This window comes from Indicator indicator, chromosome 16 (genome assembly GCF_027791375.1).
Source record: "Indicator indicator isolate 239-I01 chromosome 16, UM_Iind_1.1, whole genome shotgun sequence".
Taxonomy (NCBI): domain Eukaryota; kingdom Metazoa; phylum Chordata; class Aves; order Piciformes; family Indicatoridae; genus Indicator; species Indicator indicator.
Window position 1 is genome coordinate 325969 of NC_072025.1, and position 23840 is coordinate 349808.

The window sequence follows — 23840 nt, forward strand, 5'->3', positions numbered from 1 at the left end:
GGCTGCAGAGTGCCCTTAGGAAAGGAGGCTGCAGGATGCCCTTAGGAAAGGAGGCTGCAGAGTGCCCTTAGGAAATGAGGCTGCAGAGTGCCCTTAGGAAAGGAGGCTGCAGGATGCCCTCATGAAAGGAGGCTGCAGAGTGCTCTAGGAAAGGAGGCTGAAGAGTGGCCTAGGAAAGGAGGCTGAAGAGTGCCCTAGGAAAGGAGGCTGAAGAGTGCCTTTAGGAAAGGAGGCTGAAGAGTGGCCTAGTAAAGGAGGCTGCAGAGTGGCCTAGGAAAGGAGGCTGCAGAGTGCCCTAGGAAAGGAGGCTCTAGAATGCCCTAGGAAAGGAGGCTGCAGAGTGCCCTAGGAAAGGAGGCTGCAGAGTGCCCTAGGAAAGAAGGCTGCAGAGTGCCCTAGGAAAGGAGGCTGCAGAGTGCCCTAGGAAAGGAGGCTCCAGAATGCCCTAGGAAAGGAGGCTGCAGAGTGCCCTAGGAAAGGAGGCTGCAGAGTGCCCTAGGAAAGGAGGCTGCAGAGTGCCCTAGGAAAGGAGGCTGCAGAGTGCCCTTAGGAAAGGAGGCTGAAGAGTGCCCTTAGGAAAGGAGGCTGCAGAGTGCCCTAGGAAAGGAGGCTGCAGAGTGCCCTAGGAAAGGAGGCTGCAGAGTGCCCTTAGGAAAGGAGGCTGCAGAGTGCCCTAGGAAAGGAGGCTGCAGAGTGCCCTTAGGAAAGGAGGCTGCAGAGTGCCCTTAGGAAAGGAGGCTGAAGAGTGCCCTAGGAAAGGAGGCTGCAGAGTGCTCTAGGAAAGGAGGCTGAAGAGTGCCCTAGGAAAGGAGGCTGCAGAGTGCCCTTAGGAAAGGAGGCTGAAGAGTGCCCTAGGAAAGGAGGCTGCAGAGTGCTCTAGGAAAGGAGACAGCAGAGTGCTCTTAGGCAAGGAGGGTGCAGAATGCCCTAGGAAAGGAGGCTGTGGACATCTGGGACATGTGGGGCAGGAGTTTTGTTGGGGAGTAGGCAGAATCCCAGCCCAGGAAGGAGGAAGATGAGTGCCCTGGGTAAGGCTTCCCAGCAGGGAGGTGCTGTGCCCTTGGGACACTGCATCCCTGGGGTGCAGCAGGTCACCTCCCAGCCAGTTCCCAAAGACCACGCAGTGCTGGTGCAGGCCCAGCTCTGGGGCAAAGGGGCAGCCAGTGATCAACAGCTGCTCAGCTTGCTTGGACCTCTTCACCTGCACAAGCTCTGGTCCATGCTGGGAGCCTGCTGGTGCCCCTCACTCACTCCCTCAGGCTGCTCATCCCCCTGGGGAGGGAGAAAGGCTGACGGGCCAAGAGGATGCTGGGTTGCAGCCACCAAAGGGCTTCCCCAGCCACCAAAGGGCTTCCCCAGCCACCAAAGGGCTTCCTCAGCCACCAAAAGGCCTCCCCATCCACCAAAAGGCTTCCCCAGCCTCCAAAGGGCTTCCCCAGCCACCAAAGGGCTTCCTCAGCCACCAAAAGGCCTCCCCATCCACCAAAAGGCTTCCCCAGCCTCCAAAGGGCTTCCCCAGCCACCAATGGGGTTCCTCAGCCACCAAAGGGCTTCCACAATCACCAAAGGTCTTCCCCAGCCAGCAAAGGGCTTCCTCAAGCACGAAAGGGCTTCTTCAGCCACCAAAGGGCATCTTCAGCCACCAAAGGGCTTCCTCAGCCATCAAAGGGCATCTTCAGCCACCAAAGGGCTTCCTCAGCCATCAAAGGGCTTCCTCAAGCACCAAAGGACTTTTTCAGCCACCAAAGGGCTTCTTCAGCGTCCAAAGGGCTTCCCCAGCCACCAAAGGGCTTCCTCAAGCACCAAAGGTCTTCCTCAGACACCAAAGAGCTTCTCCAGCCTCAAAGGGCTTCCCCAGCCACCAAAGGCCTTCTCCAGCCACAGGCAAAGCTAGAGCCAGGGGTGGCACCCCCCACTGATGGCCCGGTGTCCCTTGTAGACCTGGGCAGCGCCTGGGGGAACGAGAGCCCTTTCCTGCAGGCCCAGGGCATCACCTGGTTTCGCTACCACAACCACCTGGCAGCAGGGCTGGCACGGGCACACCCCTCCTGGAGTGACGAGGACCTCTTCCAGCACGCTCGCAAGCAGGTCATTGCCACCTTCCAGGTGAGGGCTGAGACCCCCCCGGCCCTGCCTGGAGCCCCTACCCCTCTGCTGCCCCTGACCCAGCTGCCCTGTGCTCTAGAACATTGTGCTGTACGAGTGGCTGCCCACCCTGCTGGGGACACGCATCCCAGACTACCCAGGTGAGTGGCATGGTGGGAACAGGGCTGGGGGCAGCAGATGGGGTGGGAGAGAGTCCTGGGCCACCTCTCCCTCCAGCCTGGCTGCTGGACCATGGCTGTTGCCCCCCAGGTTACCAGCAGCACCTGGACCCCAGCCTCTCACCCGAGTTCGTGGTGGCTGCGGGGCAGTTCCTGGCCACCATGGTGCCACCGGGCGTTTACAAGAGGTAGGGCCCCGTGCCAGGGCAGGGGGGTGTCCAGGGTGGGGGTGGTGGCTGGGGATGGTCCCTGTCCCTTCCCCAAGCCAAAAACTGCCACCTTGGCCAGAGGCTGTGGGTGCAGCCCTTCTCTGCTCTTGCAGAACCCCGAGGTGCCAGTTCCAGAGGGTTCCTGGCCCCAGTGGCTCCTTCCCAGCCGTGCGGCTCTGCAACAGCTACTGGAGCAGAGAGGTAGGGGGCAAGGGTCCTGGGGTCCTGAGGATGGGGCAAGCTGGCTGGGGGCTTTCATCCCTTGCCCTGAATCCTGTAGGGGTTGTGAAAGGGAGATGGGGTGCAGAGCATGGCAGCACACCAAGGGGTGTGAGATCCTCCCCATCCAGACATCCCCAGGTGCCACTTCCAGCTGCCTCGAGGCTCAGACCTCCAGGTTGAGCTGGCTTGGAGGAAATGAGCCTGGAAGAAGTCGCCAGGTCCCCCTGCACCCAGGGTCTGCACCCCTGTGGGTAGCAGTGCAGGAGTGTGAGGCTGCCCCATGCCCTCAGCCCTGTGGGAGTCACCTGCTCCTCCCATCTGCCCTCATCTGCAGCAGGGAGACGCCATGGAGGTGGACAATCTGCTGCTGGGGATGAGCTCACAGATCGCAGAGAGGGAGGACCGCATCGTGGTGGAGGATCTGCAAGGTCTGCTGCCCTCCCTTGCCCTGCAGCTGAGACAGGGCCGGGGGGGACCCTCTCTCCCGGGGGTGTGTGGGGGCTGAGGTGGGGACACAGGTCCCAGTACCTATGACAGCAGTCCCCAGCCGCACACCCAGGCCAGCTGCGGGCTGCAGGGCACACCGAAGGTGTCCGTGGGACCACCCTGGCGAGGGCACTGCGGTGGTCTCCGCCTTCAGCGTGGCCCTCAGGAGGGGGAACGAGGCCAGCCCGGCAGCGGTGCTGCTGGGTTTGCTCCTCCAGCTCTGCCTCGGCGCTCAGCACAGCCTCCCCTGCCCCCGCAGATTTCTGGTACGGGCCCCTACGGTACTCCCGCAGCGACCTGGTGGCCAGCAGGCTGCAGCGCGCCCGCGACCTGGGGCTGCCCACCTACGACCGTGCCCGGAGGCACTTCGGCCTCCGGCCCCTCCGCAGCTGGATGGACCTCGGCCCCCACCTGCCGCCGCAGGTAACGGGCAGCAGCCCCGGGCACAGCAGAGCTGGGGGGCAGCAGGCACGGGGGCTGCCAGGTAGCAGCAGGCACTGGGGCTGCCAGGCTGGCTCCGGCAGCAGTGAGGGCAGAGGGACACCAGGGTGCATCCTGTGCCTGCAGGGTTGCTCTCCTGGGGCACCTGCTCATGGATAAAGGTCTCCTGCCCCTGTGATGCCCTAGGGCTGCTGCTCAGCTGCTCCAGTGCAAGCCATGAGCTGCAGGGTGCGTGGGGCTCAGCACCCTCTCGGCACACAGAGGTGGTGCCTGGGAAACAGAATCACAGAACTATCAGGCTTGGAAGGACCCCAAGGCTCATCCAGGTCCAACCCCCCTGCCATGGGCAGGGACACCTCACACCACAGCAGGTTGCTCACAGCCACCTCCAGCCTGGCTGCAAAAACCTCCAGGGCTGAGGCTTCCACCACCTCCCTGGGCAACCTGTGCCAGTCTCTCACCATCCTCATGAGGAAGAACTTCTTCCTAACATCCAATCTGAATCTCCCCACTTCTAGTTTTGCTCCATCCCCCCCAGTCCTATCCCCACCTGACACCCTCAAAAGTCCCTCCCCAGCTTTCCTGTAGCCCCCTTCAGTTACTGGAAAGCCACAAGAAGGTCTCCTTGAGCTCCTGCTGCGGGTCCCCAGGACTGTGCGCTGCCCTGGCAGGGTTGCCTCTGCTCACAGTGTGCGCTGGGTGTCCCTGGGCAGGTCCTGGAGGAGGTGGCTGCCCTGTATGCCAACAACACAGCTGGGCTGGAGCTGCTGCCCGGGGGCATGCTGGAGGCTGACAGTTCCCTCTTCAGCGCCATCATCCTGGAGCAGTTTGTGCGGCTGCGGGACGGTGACAGGTTTTGGTTTGAGAACTCCCAGAACGGGTAAAGGCCTCTCCTCTGGCAGGCAGCCTGCCCACTGCCCTGCCAGCCCCACACAGACTAGAGCCCAGGAGGCCTCCCCTGGCTCCCTGGGCTCCTCAGAGGGTGCAGGGATCGAACCCCTCCTGCTGCCAGGCGGTGACACCCTGGGGCCACTGCCTGGCCCCCGCTGTGTCCCCAGGCTGTTCACGGAGCAGGAGGTCATCAGGATCCGGAACACCTCCTTCCGGGATGTCCTGGCTGTTGTCACCCAGGCAGAGCACAGCCAGCTCCAGGCAAACGTGTTCTCCTGGAGTGGGGGTGAGGGCAGCCTGCAGGGAGCCCACAGCACCAGCAGGCCAGGGGGGAGGGCAGAGTCCTCCTGGCGGGACAGCTGGAGCCTTGGTGACAGTCACAGAGGGGTAGGGGTTGGCAGGGACCCCTAGAGACTTCCACCACTAGGGGCTGGGGCAGCCCTGCCCTTCTCAGATAGGTGAGCTGCAGGGGGCTGTGCCACCCACCAGGCACAGCTGGGATCATGGAGTCACACAATGGGAGGGGGTGGAAGGGACCTCCAGAGATCATCCAGTCCAACCCCTGCCAGAGCAGGGCACCCAGGGCAGGGCACACAGGAACACAGCTGTTGGAAAGCCTCCAGAGAAGGAGACTCCAAACCTCTCTGGGCTGCCCCCTAAGAGCTGGAGTTCATCTGCAGCTCCCCAGTGCTCCCTGGGTCACCTGGTAGTGAGCTCCAACAACAGAGAGGTTCCTGGGGGTGATGGAGGTGAGGTGGGCAGGAGGTCCATGACACTCACAGCTTGTCTCCTCCCATGCAGGGGACCCCTGCCCCCAGCCCCAGCAGCTGACAGCTCAGCACCTGGCCAACTGCACTCCCCTGGTGGTGTTGGACTACTTTGCCGGCAGCGGCGCCGGCTTCGGGCTCACCATTGTCCTGCTCTGCTGCCTGCCTCTAGGTTTGCCTCTGGTTCCTCACCTCTGCTGCTGGGGAAGGGGCTGAGTGCCCACAGACCAAGCACCTCCCAGCAGGGGGTGGGCACTCCCGAAGTCCTTGGGCACCAGGAGGGACCTTTGGTGGAGCAGCCCTGCCTTGAATGAATCCACGGTGGGGCTGGGGAGGGAACAGGACTCTGCCTGCCCTGGCCATGCCAGGGGGGCAGGAGCCCTGGGTTGTCTCAAGCTTTCTTCTCCCCTGTGTCCCCAGTGACCCTCCTGGTGGCCTGGGTGGTTGCTGCTCTCCGCAGGAGGGACTTCCAGAGGCTACAGAAGAGGCACAGCTGCAGCATGCACAGGGAGGTGACCAGCGAGGCCATGCAGGGTGAGGGGGCACTGCCACTCCACTGGTGGCATCTGCTGTGCTGCTGCAGCCAGGCTGCATGGCGAGGCAGGGCTGGGCAGCAGGGCAGGGAGCACAGAGAGGTGCTGCAGCCTCCCTCCTAACCAAGACCTGGCCAGACAAAGCCTTGAGCCTGACCTAGCTAGTCCTGCTTTGGGCAGGGGGTTGGGTGGGAGACCCTTCCAGCCCCAGTCCCTTCCAGCCTGACTATCCTGTGACCCTCTAACCCCAACCCTCTCCACATTCCACCTTCCCTGAGGGAAATCTTCACAGAGCAGTTGCAGCAGCAGCTCCAAGACAGGGACTGCAGGTCCTTCCTCTGGGCACTACAGAAATCCTCCCTCCATGCTCCCTGCTCCATCTCCCTGCTCCCTGCTCCTTGCTCCCTGCTCCTTGCTCCCTGCTGTGTGCTCCTCCTGCACCCCTGGGCTGAGCTCTACTCCTGGCAGACCATCATTTCCCCTCAGCTTGCCTGGCCAGGAAATGCCTCCCGAAGTGCAGCTCAGTGAGGGAGGTGCTGGGGTGCACGGTGCCCAGCTGAGTGCTGTGCTCTCCCCCGGCAGCCATGGAGTGGCACGGCCCCAGGACAGACAGAGCTCTGGTCTACATCCAGCTCCAAGCCGACAGAGTGCTGAAAGTGCTGGACGGGAGAGGCTCAGTGCTGCGCAGCATCAGCCTGGGAGCCCACCCAAGGGTGGAAGTCTTCCTCTCCAGCAACAAAGGCAGCAGAGCTCTGCTGCTGAAGAGCCCCAAGGAGTATGACCTGGTGAATGCCATGGGGCCTGGGCTGGGATTCCTTCCCCTGGAGCCTCCATGACCCCTGCTGCTCATCACAGCCCCCCCAGCAGGGTCACACAGCCCCCCCCCAGCAGGATCACACAGATTCTCCAGCAGGGTCACACAGCCCCCCCCGCCCCGAGCAGAGTCACAGAGCCCCCACAGCAGGGTCACACAGCCCCCCCAGCAGGGTCACACAGATCCTCCAGCAGGGTCACACAGCCCCCCCCCCCAGCAGAGTCACAGAGCCCCCCCAGCAGGGTCACACAGATCCTCCAGCAGGGTCACACAGCCCCCCCCCCCCCAGCAGAGTCACAGAGGCCCCCTAGCAGGGTCACACAGGCCCCCACAGCAGGGTCACACAGCACCCCCAGCAGGGTCACACAGCCCCCCCCAGCAGGGTCACACAGCCCCCCCCCAGCAGGGTCACACAGCCCCCCCCAGCAGGGTCACACAGGCCCCCCCAGCAGGGTCACACAGCCCCCCCCCAGCAGGGTCACACAGCCCCCCCCAGCAGGGTCACACAGGCCCCCCTAGCAGGGTCACACAGCCCCCCCAGCAGGGTCACACAGCCCCCCAGCAGGGTCACACAGACCTTTCACTGTGGTCACACAGACTCTCCTCTGTGGTCACAGACCCTCTGCTGTGGTCTCACCACCCCCTGCACCACCCAGCCCTGGGCACTCTGGGTTCCTGAAGGCCACACCTTGAGTGCTGTGTCCAGTTCTGGGCCCCTCAATTTAAGAAGGACATTGAGAGACTTGAATGTGTCCAGAGGAGGGCAACAAGGCTGGGGAGGGGTCTGGAGCACAAGCCCTATGAGGAGAGGCTGAGGGAGCTGGGACTGTTTAGCCTGGAGAAGAGGAGGCTCAGGGGAGACCTCATTGCTGTCTACAACTACCTGAAGGGAGGTTGTAGCCAGGAGGGGGTTGGTCTCTTCTCCCAGGCAACCAGCACCAGAACAAGAGGACACAGTCTCAAGCTGTGCAGGGGAGGTTTAGGCTGGAGGTGAGGAGAAAGTTCTTCACAGAGAGAGTTGTTAGATGTTGGAATGTGCTGCCTAGGGAGGTGGTGGAGTCACCATCCCTGGAGGTGTTCAAGAGGGAATTGGACGTGGCACTTGGTGGCATGGTTTAGCAGTCATGAGGTCTTGGGTGACAGGTTGGACTTTGATGATCCTTGAGATCTTTTCCAACCTTATTGATTCTGGGATTCTGTGGTGTCTGTGCCCTCCTGATCCCCACCAGGTTTGGCTGGCAGCGTGGAGCTGGTGGTGAGCAGCAGGTCCATCCCATGCCAGCTGAGCCATTTCTGGGGGGGGCCTTTTGCAGGTGCTGTTCTTCAGTCAGGAGGCAGAGAGGAGGATCTTCCTTGGGAAGCTGCAGGGCTGCCTGGAGGGCAGCAGCCTGGAGCTGCAGCTCTTTGAGATGAAGGAGCAGAGCCTGCTGAGGCTGGCAGTCACCCAGCAGCAGAGGAAACAGCTTCTGGAGACTTTCTTCAGGCACCTGTTTGCTCAGGTGTGTGCAGGTGTGGCAGCCCCTGGGGCAGGCAGGGACGTGCTGCTGTGGAGATTCAGCTGTTCCCAAATAGGTGGTCAGACACCCACAAGGAACCTGCCCAAGCCTTGGGGACCAAGGGACCTTTTCCCTTGCAGGGGACAAAGGGAGCTGTGCTCTGGTGGTGAGCTAAGAGCCTGAAGATGCAAAGAGGCTTTGGGGTGATGTCCCTGAGGGCTCCACAAGGATCTGCAGGGCTTAGTGGGGAAGAAGTCACACTGTGCAGGACAGGCAGGGGACTTCCCCCTGGGATCTGCCAGGGGATTGTGCCAGGAGAGCCCCCGGGCTGTGTGCTGGGAATGAATGCCAGCTGCTGTGCCCAGCACTCAGGGCACCTTCTCTGTGGGCACAAACTGCAGGTGCTGGAAATCAACAGGTGTGATGCTGGGGAACTCGACTTGGAGTCCTCCCAGAAGGCCAAGGAGTCCCTGGCGTGCGAGCTGAGCAGGGCTGAGTTTGCTGAGGCCCTGGGCCTCAAAGCCCACTCCATGTTCGTGGACTCCATGTTCTCCCTGGCCGACAAGGATGGCAATGGCTACATCTCCTTCCGGGAGTTCCTGGACATCCTGGTGCTCTTCATGAAAGGTGGGAGCTGCAGCTGGCACTGCCCTCATCTGCTGCCCCACATCATGCTGCCAGGCTCTGGCAGCACTGCCAACAGGGTGAAGGGCAAGGTGCAGCCAGCAAACAACCCCCAAGCTGCAAATGCCCTTCATTGGACACCCCTCAACTGCAGATGCCCTTCATTGGGCACCCCCAGCTGCAAATGCACTTCATTGGGCACCCCCCAGCTGCAAATGCCCTTCATTGGACACCCCCCAGTGCAAATGCCCTTCATTGGACACCCCCCCCAACTGCAAATGCCCTTCATTGGGCACCCCTAGCTGCAAATGCCCTTCATTGGACACCCCCCACTGCAAATGCCCTTCATTAGGCACCCCCCCAGCTGCAGATGCCCTTCATTGGACACCCCCCACTGCAAATGCCCTTCATTGGACACCCCTCAACTGCAAATGCACTTCATTGGGCACCCCCCAACTGCAAATGCCCTTCATTGGACACCCCCCACTGCAAATGCCCTTCATTGGACACCCCTCAACTGCAAATGCCCTTCATTGGACACCCCCCACTGCAAATGCCTTTCATTGGACACCCCTCAACTGCAAATGCCCTTCATTGGGCACCCCCCACTGCAAATGCCCTTCATTGGACACCCCCCAACTGCAAATGCCCTTCATTGGACACCCCCCAACTGCAAATGCCCTTCATTGGGCACCCCTAGCTGCAAATGCCCTTCATTGGGCATCCCCCACTGCAAATGCCCTTCATTGGGCACCTCCCAACTGCAAATGCCCTTCATTGGGCACCCCCCACTGCAAATGCCCTTCATTGGACACCCCCCAACTGCAAATGCCCTTCATTGGGCACCTCCCAACTGCAAATGCCCTTCATTGGGCACCCCCCACTGCAAATGCCCTTCATTGGGCACCTCCCAACTGCAAATGCCCTTCATTGGGCACCCCCCACTGCAAATGGCCTTCCCTTAGGACAGCTGCAGCTGAGCTGTGGGGCAGGACAGTCTGATGATGCCTTCTGAAGGAGTGCCTGTGAGAGGAGCTGCCTCTTGCCCCTCAGACAAGGCTGCTCTGCCTCTTGGGCATACCATGCTCTGTGACCTTGGAATGTGATCAGAGAGTGATTTGGGCTGGAGAAGGGCCCCAAGCTCACCCAGTCCAATCAGCAGCCCACCCCCACCATGGCCACCAAACCATGGCCACAGGTGCCATGGCCACGGGGTTCTGGAACACCTCCAGGCATGGGGATTCCACCACCTCCTGTGCCAATCCCTGACCACTCTGGCACCAAAGAAATTTTTCCTCCTCTCCAACCTAACCCTCCCCTGGCACAATTTCAAGACATTTCCTCTCCTGATATCACCTGAGACTAGGGAGAAGAACCCGACCCCCGCCCGGCTCCAACCTCCTCTCAGGGTTGGAGAAGCCCTTTCAGATCATCCAGTCCCACAGTTCTTTTGCTCTGCCAAGGCTGGGGTAAGCCATGGCCCTCAGCACCACAGCTCTCCCTCTTGGGAACACCTCCAGGGATGGGGAGGCTCCCTGGGAGCCTCTTCTAGGGCTTGGGAACCCTTTTAATCAAGAAGTTTCTTCTCATCTCTGATCTAAACCTCCCCTGGTGCAACTTGAAGCCATTTTCTCTCATCCTATCCCTTGCTCCTTGAGAGATCAGCCCCCAGCTGGCTCCTCTCAGGAGCTGTAGAGAGCAATGAGGTCTCCCTCAGCCTCCTCTTCTCCACACCAAACCCCCCCAGCTCCCTCAGCTGCTCCTCCCCAGCCCTCTTCTCCAGACCCTCCCCCAGCTTTGCTGCTGTCTGACAGCATCTTCACTGATCCCATCAGGATCTTGCTCTTACTTCTCCTCTCTCCCTTTCCCACCAGGCTCCCCAGAGGAGAAGTCCAAGGTGATGTTCAGGATGTATGACATTGATGAGAATGGGTTCCTCTCCAAGGAGGAATTCCTGAGGATGCTCAGGTACCTGTCCTCACCTCTCTGGGTGTAAGCACAGAACAGCTTCCAGAGCTGAGGCCCTTCCTTCCCCCAGGGTGCCCCCCGAGAGCCCAAGGGCTCAGCACTCACAGCCGAGAGCCCAACCCCTCTGCGGCCGCGGGCTGGGGCTCTGCCCTGTGCTAGCTGAGGGAGTGCCCAGTGCCCACCTGCCCTCCCTGCTGCAGGTCCTTCATCGAGATCTCCAACAACTGCCTGTCGAGGGAGCAGGCGGAGCAGGTCACCGAGTCCATGTTCTGCGCCTCGGGCTTCCAGGACCGGGACGAGCTGACCTGGGAGGACTTCCACTACATGCTGCGGGACCACGACAGCGACCTCCGCCTCACCCAGCTCTGCGTCAGAGGTCAGTGCCCCGGCGGCGCTGGGCCAGCCCCGGCCCCGCCGGGCGGCTGCGGCCCTGCTGGGCTGCTCCTGCTGGGCTGCGGCCCCTGCCGGGCTGCGGAGCTGCGTCTGATGGACTGTGGCTGCCGGGCTGCGGTGCCTGCGGGGCTGCACCTGCCGGGCTGCTCCTGCAGGGCTGCACCTGCGGGGCTGCACCTGCCGGGATGCTCCTGCAGGGATTCCCCTGCCGGGCAGCTCCCAGCTCTTGTTCCATCAAGCCCTCCAACCTGACAGCATGGGGCTGTGTCTCCACGTGTGGCACACCTGGGCGGGTTCAGGGCCTCTCCCCACTGCAGCCCTGCCCAGGGCAGGTGTCTGATCCCTGTCCGTGCGTCTGGCACGCTCTGAAGGGACGTTTGTCCTTATGGCTCCCCAAAGGTGTCCCCGAAGTGTTCAAGCAGAACTTGTGCAACCGTGTCTCCTTCATAGAGAGGAAAGAGCCCAGGAGGTAAGCTCTGCTCCTCAGCCCTGCTGCTGCTCCTCCTGCTCAGCTGCTCACCCACCCCTCACTTTGCCCCTCCAGCCGACTGCGCAGACCCCCAGCACTGGGAGCAGGGTGGGGATGACTCTGCTGGGATGTGCCCATGAGCAATCTGGGCACTGCAGTGGGGCTGCTGCCCTTCTTCTTCACTCAAACCCAGGCAAGGGACCTAGCTCCTGCAGAGCCCCCTGCCCTCCACTATGTGGGGATGGGATTCTCTCCTTGGTTCTCAGAGGGCTGGGTTACCTCAGGGAGAATCCAGCCCACGGATGACACAGAGAAAGGCTTGCAGGAGGCAGCTGGGCACCTTCTTGGCTGAGCCTGAGCTGGGAGGTGGAGAAATAGGGGGGATTTTGCCAGGCCCTTCCTGCAAGTTCAGCCTGGGGCCAGATGTGGCTCTGCCTCCAACAGAACCATCTCAGAGGAGGAAGAAACCCCAAGCCCAGTGTCCATGCACAGCTGTGTGGAGCAAGAAGGGCAGGAGCTGAGGAGGAGACCAGGCAGGAGGTGAGCTGTGCCCTCACTGGGTGCCACTCAGGCTGCTGCTGTTTCTCAAGTCTCTGTCAGGCTGGGAAGCCCTCTAGTCAGCTGGCACTGCTGAAAGCAGCCAGCATGCCCATGGTGGTGGTGCAGGGTAGGGAGGGGATAGTGAGACCATCCTGCAGGAGACGCCCTGGCCCTCAGTGCCTGGCAGGGGAGATCAATCCCCTCCCTTGACCTGCAAGGAGATTCTGTCACCCAGCAGCTCTGGAGGCTGTGACTCTGGAGAGTAGTGCTCCTGTCCCCGCAAAGCCTCTGTGCCTGGTGCTCTTTTCTTGCCCTGTCCCTGCCCTTGCCCCTGCCCTTGCCCCTGCCCTGGCCCCTGCCCCTGCTGGGGCACATCATGGCCTCTTGCTGGCCAAGGAGCTATGGGCACAGCCCAGTCCTGGTGCTGCAGCTGGGTCTGGGCAGCCTCCCTCTGTGGAAAACCATCAAGTGGCCAACTCCAGAGCCTAGGGTAGTGGCTTTCAGAGTTCACACTTTGGCCACAGAGAAGGCTTTGCCTGAGCTTCTATGCCCCATGAGATGCTGCTGGTTCACCTGTGGGCTGCCTGCAGAGCCTTCAGGAGAGGCTGTGGTCCCCACAGCTGTGGCAGCAGCAGGGACCTCTACAAGGAAGCGGTTCCATGCCAGGATGTCCTGATTTGACTTAATAGCTCCAGAGACCTTCCCCTACCCCAGGATCTGTTTGGAGGGTTGAGCATTGCTGTGAAGATTATCTCCTGAAGCCCTCAGCCATGGTTATGAGTCACAGAATCACAGAACAGTCAGGGCTGGAAGGGACCTCAGGGCTCATCCAGTTCCAAGCCCCCTGCCATGGGCCAGGACACCTGACACCAGAGCAGGTTGCTCACAGCCACATCCAGCCTGGCCTTAAACACCTCCAGGCTCACTTCTCTGCACGCTTGCTGCCAGCCTGTGTGGCCTGCAGGTGACCTGAGCTCAGTTCTGGAGTTCACCACCATGGGCACGGTGCCGCACGGGGAGCAGGACCCCAGTGTGGGCAGCAGGGTTGGCACAGCTGCCAGTGACCTCAGCCCCCCTGTGCCCACCAGGCTGAAGCAGTACCAGCTGCAGCTGTACACAGAGGCGTGGCGCAAGAGGCTGGAGAGGAGCAGAGCCCAGCAGAAGCTGCAGGAGCTGAAGCGCTTCGTGGAGAACTATCGGCGCCACATTGCCTGCGCCGGCATCTTCTGTGCCCTCACCGCTGGCCTCTTCGCAGAGAGAGCCTACTGTGAGTGCCACACCGGGCACGGGCTTGGCAGGGCCTCCCCAGAGCAGCCACAGCCACCCCCTGCCGCAGCAGCACCACCCAGAGCAGGGCACACAGGGACACAGCCAGGGCAGGCTTGAAAACTCTCCAGAGAAGAAGGCTCCACAACCTCTCTGGGCAGCCTGCTCTGGGCCTCCAGCAGCCTCACACCAAAGAACTTTCTCCTCATAGAATCATAGAATCAGTCAGGGTTGGAAGGGACCACAAGGATCATCCAGTTCCAACCCCCCTGCCATGGGCAGGGACACCTCACACTAGATCAGGCTGGCCAGAGCCTAGACATTGATCAGATTCCCTCTCAGCCTTCTCCTATCCAGCCCCAGGGCTCTCAGCCTGTCCTCACCAGGCAGATCTTCCACTCCCTTCATCATCCTCATAGCCCCAGACATAGAGGGGTGCCTGGGCTTGGCTTCTCAGAGCTGCTGCTCGCATGGGGCATGCTGGGGTCCCAGCACAGCTTTAGGCAATGGCCTTGGTCCTCCTCTGCAATAACCAAAGGGCTGCTGAGGTTGGAAGGGACCCCCAAAGAGGTCTGGTCCAATGCCTTGCTCAGAGCAAGGCTAATTGCAAAGCTGATCTGGGCTGCTGAAGGCCTTGTCTGGAGAAGGTCTGAAGAGCTCTGAGGTTGGAGGTGCCAGCACCAAGCTGGGCCTGTGCTGGTTTCTGTCCATTCTCCCTGTGAGGGGATTTGACTTCCCATCAGCTGGGAGTTTCCTTCAGTGGAGCTCCTGCTGCTGCCTCTCCTCCCTGCTGCTGCCTCTCCTCCCTGCACTCTGCAGCCCTGGGCAGAGTTTGGCTCTCTCCCCTCTCTCACACCCCTTCAGTGCTTGCAGGCAGCCACAGGGTCTCCCCTCACCTGGCTCCTCCAGCCTGCTGAAGCCATTCCCTCAGCCTTTCCTTGAGGACACTCCTCCAGCTCCCACCCATCCTGGTGGCCTCCACTGGGCTGGTTCCACTCTCAGGGTGCCCAGCTGAGGGCACAGTAGCAAGGTGCATGTTCAGGTGCCTGGCAGAGGAGCTCAATCTCCTGCCTTGACCTCCAAGGAGGTTTTGCCACCCAGCAGCTCTGGGGGGGCTCTGAGAATCGTGGCCCCAGCCCCACGCAGCCTCCTTGCCTGCTCCTCTCTTCTGGGTGGAGCCACACAGATGGCTGTGCCCTGGTGCAGGCAGGGTGGTGACCCCCAGCAGCAGGCAGTGTCATAGATCACAGGATCACAGGTCAGAGGATCACAGATCACAGGGTCACAGATCACAGGTCACAGGGTCACAGAGTCACAGATCACAGGGTCACAGGATCACCAGGTCACTGGGTCACTGGGTCACAGATCACAGGATCACTGGGTCATAGGATCACTAGGTCACAGGGTCACAAATCACAGGGTCACAGGATCCCTGGGTCACAGGGTCACAGGATCACTGGTTCACTGGGTCACAGGGTCACAGATCACAGGATCACAGATCACAAGGTCACAGATCACAGGATCACTGGGTCACAGGATCACTAGGTCACAGGGTCACAAATCACAGGGTCACAGGATCCCTGGGTCACAGGATCACAGGTCACAGGATCACAGGGTCAGAGTGTCACAGCTCCCAGGATGTTAGGGGCTGGAAGGGACCTCTGGAGATCTTCCAGTTCAACCCCCTGCCAGAGCAGGAGCATAGAACCCAGCACAGGTCACACAGGAACACATCCAGATGGGGCTGGAAAAGCTCCAGAGAAGGAGACTCCACAACCTCTCTGGGCAGCCTGCTCCAGGGCTCTGTCACCCTCCCAGTGCAGAAGTTCCTCCTCTTGCTGAGCTGGAACCTCCTATGCTGCAGTTTCCATTCACTGCCCCTTCCCTCTGCCCCCAGACTACGCCTTTGCCTCCCCCCGCACCGGCATCTCCCAGGCCACCCTGGTGGGGATCATCATCTCTCGGGGGTCTGCAGCCTGCATCTCCTTCCTCTTCTCCTACCTGCTGCTGACCATGTGCCGCAACCTGCTCACGGCGCTGCGGGAGACCTTCCTCAACCGCTATGTCCCCTTCGACGCCGCCGTCGACTTCCACCGCTGGGTGGCCATGGCAGCCCTGCTCTTCTCGGGTGGGTGGCTGCAGGGGGCTGTGCCACCCACCTGCCACAGCGGGGGCAGGACCACCACCCCCTCAGGGCACAGCATGGAGTCATGGAGGCACAGAATGGGAGGGGGTGGAAGGGACCCCCAGAGATCACCCAGTCCAACCCCTGCCAGAGCAGGGTCACCAGGGCAGGACACACAGGATCACAGCCAGCACCCTCACAACAAAGAAGTTTCTTCTCATGCTGGGGTAGAACCTCCCAGGTTCCAGCCTGTACCCACTGCCCCTTGTCCTGTCCCTAGGCACCACCACACAGAGCCTGGCACCTTCCTCCTGACAACCACCCCTCAGATATCCATAGGCATTGATCAGGTCCCTTCTCAGCCTTCTTCTCAACTAACACCCCCAGGGCTCTCAGCCTCTCTTCCCAGGAGAGATGTTCAGGGCTCCCCCAACCATCCTTATAGCTCTCTGCAGGGCCAGGCAGAAGCTCCAAGTGCCTTATGGAGCCCTCGGAGCAGGGAGGAGGAAGGGGCACTGTGTGGTGGGGCAGGCTGTGCCACACCTGCCTGCCCAGCCAGGTGACACTCTTTGTCCCCCGGCTCCTGTCCCTCGCAGTGCTGCACACCGCAGGCCACGTGGTGAACGTCTACATCTTCTCTGTCACTCCCCTCAGCGTCCTGTCCTGCCTCTTCCCCAGCACCTTCACCAACGATGGGTAGGTGACGTTGCAAACCCAGCCCAGACCGGCCTGGGCCTGGCCAGGGAGGGAAGTGGGCACCAAGCAGCTTTGCTGTGCCATGGGGCACTCAGTCTCCTGCCCCCCTCCAGCTCCCAGTTCCCACAGAAGTACTACTGGTGGTTCTTCCAGACCATCCCAGGTGAGACCAGCCAGCAGGGCAGCCCCGCGGTGCCCACCCCTCTGCCCAGCCCCGTGGGGCTGCCCTGACCCCGCCTGGGGCCTGCCAACCGCGGCTGTGTGTGGCAGGCATGAGCGGGGTGCTTCTGCTGGCGGTGCTGGCTGTCATCTACGTGTTTGCCACCCACCACTTCCGCCGGGTCAGCTTCCAGGCCTTCTGGCTCACTCACCACCTCTACCTGCTGCTCTATGGCCTGGTGAGGCCACCGGGCACTGCCAGCGCCTCCTGGGCACGGCTCAGGGCATGGCAGAGCTGCATGGCTCACAGGGGAGCCAAGGAAGCTGGGTGCTGCCAATAGAGTAGAGTGGTGCTGCCCAGGGAGCTGGGCAGTGCCAAGGGTGCTGGGTGGTCCCAATGGAGCTTGGTGGTCCCAATGGAGCTCAGTGGTCCCAAGAGTGTTGGGTGGTCCCAATGGAGCTGGGTGGTCCCAATGGAGCTCAGTGGTCCCAAGGGTGTTGGGTGGTCCCAATGGAGCTGGGTGGTCCCAATGGAGCTCAGTGGTCCCAAGGGTGTTGGGTGGTCCCAATGGAGCTGGGTGGTCCCAATGGAGCTCAGTGGTCCCAAGGGTGTTGGGTGGTCCCAATGGAGCTGGGTGGTCCCAATGGAGCTGGGTGGTCCCAATGGAGCTCAGTGGTCCCAAGGGTGTTGGGTGGTCCCAATGGAGCTCAGTGGTCCCAAGGGTGTTGGGTGGTCCCAATGGAGCTGGGTGGTCCCAATGGAGCTGGATTGCCCCAAGGGTGTTGGGTGGTCCAAAGGAGTTTGGTAGTGCCAAGGATGTTGGGTAGTGCCAAGGATGTTGGGTAGTGCCAAGAGAGCTGGGTGTTGCCAAGGGAGCTGGGTGGTGCCAGGACAGTTGGGTGGTCTCAAGGGATCTGGGTGGCGCCAAGGGAGCTGGGTGGTCCCAAGCCTGGCCCCCTGCTGCTGGCATGGTGCCAGCAGAGCCGGCAGGGACAGCGCTGGGCAGTTTGTGAGGGCTCTGCTCGGTGCCCAGATCCTGGTCCACGGCAGCTATGCGCTGATCCAGCAACCTCGCTTCCACCTCTACTTCCTGGTGCCAGCCCTCATCTATGGTGCAGACAAACTGCTCAGCCTCAGCAGGAAGAAGGTGGAGATCAGCGTGGTGAAGGCCGAGCTGCTGCCCTCGGGTACTGCCACCCCGCTTGCCCACACAGCCCTGGCACAGAACCCCAGTGGGTGGTGGCGCTGGAGCAGCCTCCCTGGCCCGCTCCAGGCCTCAGCGGTAAGGAGGCCTCCATCCCTGTGTGCCCCAGGGGTCACCCACCTGCGGTTCCAGCGCCCGCAGGGCTTCGACTACAAGTCTGGGCAGTGGGTGCGGGTGGCCTGCACGGCGCTGGGCACCTCCGAGTACCATCCCTTCACGCTCACCTCTGCACCCCATGAGGACACCCTCAGCCTGCACATCCGCGCCGTGGGGCCCTGGACCACCCGGCTGCGGGAGCTGTGCTCCCCCGACAGCCTGGCACTCATGGGCACCCTGCCCAAGGTGAGACCCAGGCCCCTTCCCGAAGGGCAGCTCAGCTCCAGGGCACACCACCCAAGGTGGGCCCTGTGCCCCTTCCCCAGTGGCAGCTCATCCCCAGGGCACCCTGCCCAAGGTGAGCCCTGTGCCCCTTCCCCAGTGGCAGCTCAGTTCCAGGGCACACCACCCAAGGTGAGCCCTGTGCCCCTTCCCCAGTGGCAGCTCATCACCAGGGCACTCTGCCCAAGGTGAGCCCTGTGCCCCTTCCCCAGTGGCAGCTCATCCCCAGGGCACCCTGCCCAAGGTAAGCCCCTGGGCATGATGCCCAAGGTGAGCCCCGTGATGCTTCCCTGGGGGCAGCTCAGTCCTGGGGTCCCGTGCCCAAGGTGAGCCCCATGCCACTTCCCTGGGGACAGTCCAGCCCTCATGGGCACGCTGTCCAAGGTGAGCCCTGTGCCCCTTCCCAGCCCAGGCTTGTGCCCATCCCGAGGCACTTCTCTGGTCCTGAAGGCAGCCAAGGGCTGGGCAGGCAGAGGCAGGAGGTGCTCTGCTGACACTGGGTCCCTTGCAGCTCTATCTGGATGGGCCCTTTGGGGAAGGGCACCAGGAGTGGCACAAGTTCGAGGTGTCGGTGCTGGTGGGAGGGGGCATCGGGGTGACGCCCTTCGCCTCCATCCTCAAGGACTTGGCCTTCAAGTCGTCCATCAGCTGCAGGCTGCTGTGCAAGAAGGTAAGGGGCAGCATGCGGGAGACAGGAGCCCTGCCCAGACGCCTCCTCCTCAGGGGCTCCACTCCTCCGCGATCCCCCTGGGGAGGAGCATCCCCCCCGGGCAGCCCGTGAGCCTGGCACCCCCCTGGCGCAGATCTACTTCATCTGGGTGACTCGCACCCAGCGGCAGTTCGAGTGGCTGGCAGACATCATCCGCGAGGTGGAGGAGACCGACCGGCAGCAGCTGGTGTCGGTGCACATCTACATCACGCAGCTGCCCGAGAAGTTCGACCTGCGCACAACCATGCTGGTGAGCCCGGCCCCGGGAGGCGCCGTGCCGGGCCGTGCCGAGCCCAGCCGGGCCGTGCCGAGCCGGGCCGTGCCGTGCCGGGCCCCCCTGACCCGCCCTGGTGTCTCCCGCAGTACATCTGCGAGCGGCACTTCCAGAAGGTGCTGAACCGGAGCCTGTTCACCGGCCTGCGCTCCATCACCCACTTCGGGCGCCCACCCTTCGTGCCCTTCTTCAGCTCCCTGCAGGAGGTGTACCCCGAGGTCAGTGCCGTGCTGGGCACAGGATGTGGGGCAGGCACCCAGCGCGGGGGACTGGTGCCAGCCTGTCCCCGAGGTCCTGGGGACCTTAGTGGCATCCACACCGAGGAGCAGGGCAGAAGGGGCATGAACCCCACAGTCCCTCTGGAGCCAGGAGGAGCTGCCAGGGTCGGCAATGCCCTGTCACCAACCACCCACCTCCTGCTCTGGCAAGGCCCACAGCTGGCAGACACCGGGGGGGACCCCATCCTTCCTCCATGGCCCCAGCAGCTGTGTGGGGAGGTGACAGCCTCCCCAAAAGATTCCTCAGGCTGGGAAGGACTTTCCAGGCAGTACCCATGCCCAAAGCTGCCAGAGAGCAAGGGGCCAGGAGGGTTGGAGCTTGGAGGAGAGCTGGTAGTGCTGGGTGCCAGTGGTTTGGGTGCCCCCTTGGCCAGGGGGTTTGGTTGGGAGGAGAGCTGGTGGTGCTGGGTGCCAGTGGTTTAGGTGCCCCCTTGGCCAGGGGGTTTGGTTGGGAGGAGAGCTGGTGGTGCTGGGTGCCAGTGGTTTGGGTACCCCTTGGCCAGGTGCAGAAGATCGGAGTGTTCAGCTGCGGGCCACCCGCAATGACGAAGAGTGTGGAGAAGGCCTGCAGGCAGCTCAACAGGAAGGACCAAACCTACTTTGCACACCACTATGAGAACTTTTGACCCCCCCAGGCTGCTTTACCCCTGCTGCAGGCTTTGTGGGAGCTGTGCCCTCACCCCCAGCACCTCTGCAGCAACGCTTCGGGTGGCTGTGGGCCTGGGATCCCACCCCCCCACCACCCCCAGCTGCAAGCCTGGATGCCAAGGCCAACACAGGGCACACCACTTGGCATCCCTAGTGTGAGCCCTTGAGCCCAGGACATCTTGCTCCCACCCACCCAGGCTGCCCAGAGAGGTTATGAAGTCTCCTTCTCTGGAGACTTTCCAGCCTGGCTGTGTTCCTGTGTGACCTTGCCCTGGGTCTTGCTCTGGCACTCTGGACTCAATGGTCTCCAGAGGTCTCTTCCACCCCTTAACATCCTCTGATCCTGTGATTGCCTCAGCCCTGTGCACAGCTGTGGGCTGCTGGCTCCCATTCCAGAGAACCCAGTGCTTCAGTTAAGCTCCTGGCAGTCTCGACAGGGCTCTGAGCAACCTGCTCCAGGGGAGGATGTCCCTGCTGAGTGCAGGGGGCTGGACTGGGTGACCTTTGGAGGTCCCTTCCAACCCAACCCAACCCAACCCATTCTATAATCTCTGCAAGACAGAGCTTGAGCTCTGCCAGCTGGTTTGGGGAGTGTCTCTCGAAGGGCTTTTGGGAACAGCTCGGTGCCTGCACAACCTCTGCCCCATGGCCTGGTGGCACACACGTGGGATGGGCTCCCCAGTGTCCCTCTCCAGCTTCCCTGGGTGTGCCCCAGGCCCTCTCTGTGCCCCAGGCCCTGCCTGTGCCTGCACTGGCTGATGCTGCTGCCAGCATCACCGTCCTGCAGCCAGGGCTCACTCTGCTGGTGGCGCTGGGCTGCCCTTGCTGCAGGCTCAATAAAGCTGATTGACCTCTTGAGACACCTCCTGGGCTCCTGCTCCTGGCTCTGGCTCACCTGGAGGCTTGCAGGTGGCCTCCTCCCTCACACCAGAGTGTCCACAGCCCATGGGGAAATGGTTAAACAGGAGCACAGCTCCCCTGCTCTGCTGAGGAAGGTGAGGTGCAGGTGCATGAGGAGGAACTTCTGCACTGTGAGGTCCCAGAGCCCTGGAGCAGGCTGTCCAGAGAGGTTGTGGAGTCTCCTTCTCTGGAGCCTTTCCAGCCCTGTCTGGATGTGTTCCTGTGTGACCTGTGCTGGGTTCTACGCTCCTGCTCTTGAAGATCACTAGAGGTTCCTTCCAGCCCCTAACACCCTGTGTGTGTGTGACACAGGCTGGAGCCCATGCACAGCCCCATGGACTGTGTCCTACCAGCCCCAGCACCCCCAGCAGTGCCCCCACAGGGACACTGGCACCAGCTCCAGTGTATGAACCGTAGGAATGACTTTGGCCCTTGGAGCCCCCAGCAGCACAGGGAGGTCTCTGTGTCCCAGTCACAGCAGGGGCTTGCAGTGGGCAGGGCCCCCCCAGCAGGGGACTCAGTGGCACAGAGTCCCAGGTGTCAGTAAGGCCTGGGTGATGCTGCCAGCAGCTGGGCAGCCCTCCCTGCCCAGCCAGGCAGCCACAGAATTGCTTTGGTTGGAAGAGATCTCCAAGGTCTTACCTAACACTGCCAAGTCCACCACCAAGCCCTGTCCCTCAGCACCACACCTACAGGTCTCCCAAATCCTTCAGGGCTGGGGACTCCACCATTTCCCTGGGCACCACATGCCAGGCATTGGCAACCCTTTTGGGGATCAAATTGTCCCTCCTGGACAGTCTGGACCCTTTCTGGCACAACTTGAGGCCATTTCCACTTGCCCTGTCCCTTTCTACTTAGGAGGAGACCAATCCCCACCTGGCTCCAGCCTCCTCTCTGGGAACTCTAGAGAGCAATGAGGTCTCCCCTCAGCCTCCTCCTCTGCAGGCTGAACACCCCCAGCTCCCTCAGCTGCTCCTCCCCATCCCTCTTCTCCAGACCCTTCCCCAGCTCTGTTGCCCTTTTCTGGACCTGCTCCAGCCCTCAGTGTCCTTCCTGCAGTGAGAGGCCAGCACAGAGCTCTCAGCAAAGGGGATCCCAGCAGCTCCCAGCCAGGCTCTGCTCACCCTCACCCCAGTGTGGGGCCATGCTCCTGGGGGGCTCTCCCAGCCCAGGCTGTCAGGACACCTCCCCAGCTCCCTCCCAGCAGGACTTTGGCCGCTTTCCCTCCTGCCTCTGGGAAGTGCCCCTGGGCTGTGCCAGTGTGGCCCTGCTGCTTTCTACCTCTGCCAAGGCTCCTTGGGACACCTCTGCAATAAACCCAGGTGTTGGTCTCCACCTGCCTGGGTCATTAAAGGCTTCATGGTCTCAGCAGCAAGGAGCTCACCCGCAGCCTGGGGAGACCCCACAGGTCAACAGCTGTGCAGAGTCATAGAGAAAGGGATGGGCTGGAAGGGACCTGATCTGGTTGAGGATGTCCCTGCTTGGTGCAGAGGGGCTTGGTCTGGATGACCTTCAGAGGTCCCTTCCAACCCAGACCATTCTGTGATTCTATGACTCTGTGACCTCAAAGCTCATCCAGCTCCAACCCCTGCCCTGGGCAGGGACACCTCCCACCAGCCCAGGCTGCTCAAGGCCTCATCCAGCCTGGCCTTCAACACCTCCAGGCAGGAGACAGCCACAGCCTCCCTGGGCAACCTGTGCCAGTCTCTCCCCGCCCTCACTGCCAACAATTTCTTCCTTCTCTCCAGTCTCCATCTCCCCTCTCCCAGCTCAAAGCCATTATCCCTCCTCCTGGCACTCTCAGCCCTTGTCCAAAGTCCCTCCCCAGCTCTCCTGGAGCCCTTCAGGCACTGGAAGGCTGCTCTGAGGTTTCCCTGCAGCCTTCTCTTCTCCAGGCTTGAACAGCCCCAACTTTCCCAGCCTGGCCCCACAGGGGAGGTTCTCCAGCCTCTGACCATCTTGGTGGCCTCCTCTGGACCTTCTCCAACAGATCCAGGTCCCAGGGCCCAACACCACAGAGCCCTCCAAAGCCTCCCCCTGCCCCAAGGCTCTGCTGGACACAGGCAGCAGGTGAGTTGTGTTTATTGAGGACAGCTCAGTACCGGCCCGAGGGAGGGAATGATCTCAGTGCTAAAATTAAAGTGCCTGTAATCAAAGGTCAGATCTGCAACCTCCTATCTCATTAGTACCTTGTTAGTACCCTGTTAGGACCTCCTTAGGACCTCTTCATGGCTCACAAGCTCAGCAGGAAGGCCTGACAGCCCCAGTCAGTGGTACAACCCTTGAGTGATTCTGGCCCTTCTCAGCCCTGCTCCCCTCCATGTACGCTGCAAGCTTTGGTCCCCAAGAGCAGCTCCAGCTTGGGGGCCATGCAAGGACAGGGTCTCTGTGGTCCCAGTTTCCCTGCAGACACACAGCAGCCTGCTCTGCAGTGGAGCTGCTGGGCTGGGGATGACAGAGCAGGGATGACAAGTCCCAGGCCCTGGGCTTTGGAGCTGCAGTTTGCTAGCAGCAAAGAGCATGCAGGGAATGAGCCAAACGTGCAGGCTTTGTTCCACACGCTGGTCCACAGGCCCTGAGATCCTGGGACCAAGGGCAGGTGCAGCTGGAAGGTGCAGTACTCATGCAGAGCTACCCCAAGATCAGGGATTGCCAGGTGGGGAGAGGTGCAGCAAGCACAGCCCCAGGGCAGCGCTGGGGCAGGAAGGTGGAGTGCCAGCAGCTCCATCCTCCCTTCACCCCTGCAGCTGCTGACAACCTCCTGCAGCACACCCACCGTGAGGTGGACAAAGCTGGTGGGCACACAGGTGGTTTTGCCCCAGAGATGCCAGGCTCCTCTGTGCCTGGAGTCTGCTGGGGGGAGCCAGTTGTGTGCACCATCACCTAACCACCACCACCTGCAGCACTCTGATTCCAATCGTTCCCTATTGGTTCTCCCACCCCAATTAGCCACTGATTTCCCAGCTCTGTTAGAGGGCAGCCCCTGCCTGAGGTGGCGTGGGCACACCTTGGCCTCCCAGGGCCTCACGCTTCCCATCCCAGGCAGGTGGAGTCAGGGGAGGGAGGGGCTGGCACCGTGGGCACT

The 23840-nt window shown here is 61.8% G+C and overlaps 1 protein-coding gene across 1 annotated transcript in view; it reads left to right on the top strand.

Annotated features, from left to right (window-relative positions):
• The window catches only part of LOC128972411 (dual oxidase 1-like), a 39830-nt gene extending 19997 nt beyond the window's left edge, over positions 1-19833 (top strand). Inside the window, exons 6-33 of the mRNA XM_054388403.1 lie at positions 1940-2106; positions 2186-2246; positions 2356-2452; positions 2587-2695; positions 3030-3123; positions 3441-3604; positions 4336-4502; positions 4681-4799; positions 5315-5452; positions 5701-5814; positions 6396-6598; positions 7941-8126; positions 8525-8750; positions 10622-10715; positions 10916-11091; positions 11508-11577; positions 12022-12117; positions 13206-13384; positions 15281-15511; positions 16105-16204; positions 16318-16367; positions 16475-16602; positions 17398-17551; positions 17678-17910; positions 18458-18616; positions 18750-18905; positions 19019-19147; positions 19711-19833. Of these exons, the coding sequence (XP_054244378.1) occupies positions 1940-2106; positions 2186-2246; positions 2356-2452; positions 2587-2695; positions 3030-3123; positions 3441-3604; positions 4336-4502; positions 4681-4799; positions 5315-5452; positions 5701-5814; positions 6396-6598; positions 7941-8126; positions 8525-8750; positions 10622-10715; positions 10916-11091; positions 11508-11577; positions 12022-12117; positions 13206-13384; positions 15281-15511; positions 16105-16204; positions 16318-16367; positions 16475-16602; positions 17398-17551; positions 17678-17910; positions 18458-18616; positions 18750-18905; positions 19019-19147; positions 19711-19833 (3923 nt within the window). The remainder of the gene's footprint in view (positions 1-1939; positions 2107-2185; positions 2247-2355; positions 2453-2586; positions 2696-3029; positions 3124-3440; positions 3605-4335; positions 4503-4680; positions 4800-5314; positions 5453-5700; positions 5815-6395; positions 6599-7940; positions 8127-8524; positions 8751-10621; positions 10716-10915; positions 11092-11507; positions 11578-12021; positions 12118-13205; positions 13385-15280; positions 15512-16104; positions 16205-16317; positions 16368-16474; positions 16603-17397; positions 17552-17677; positions 17911-18457; positions 18617-18749; positions 18906-19018; positions 19148-19710) is intronic.
• Positions 19834-23840: the final 4007 nt, after the last annotated feature.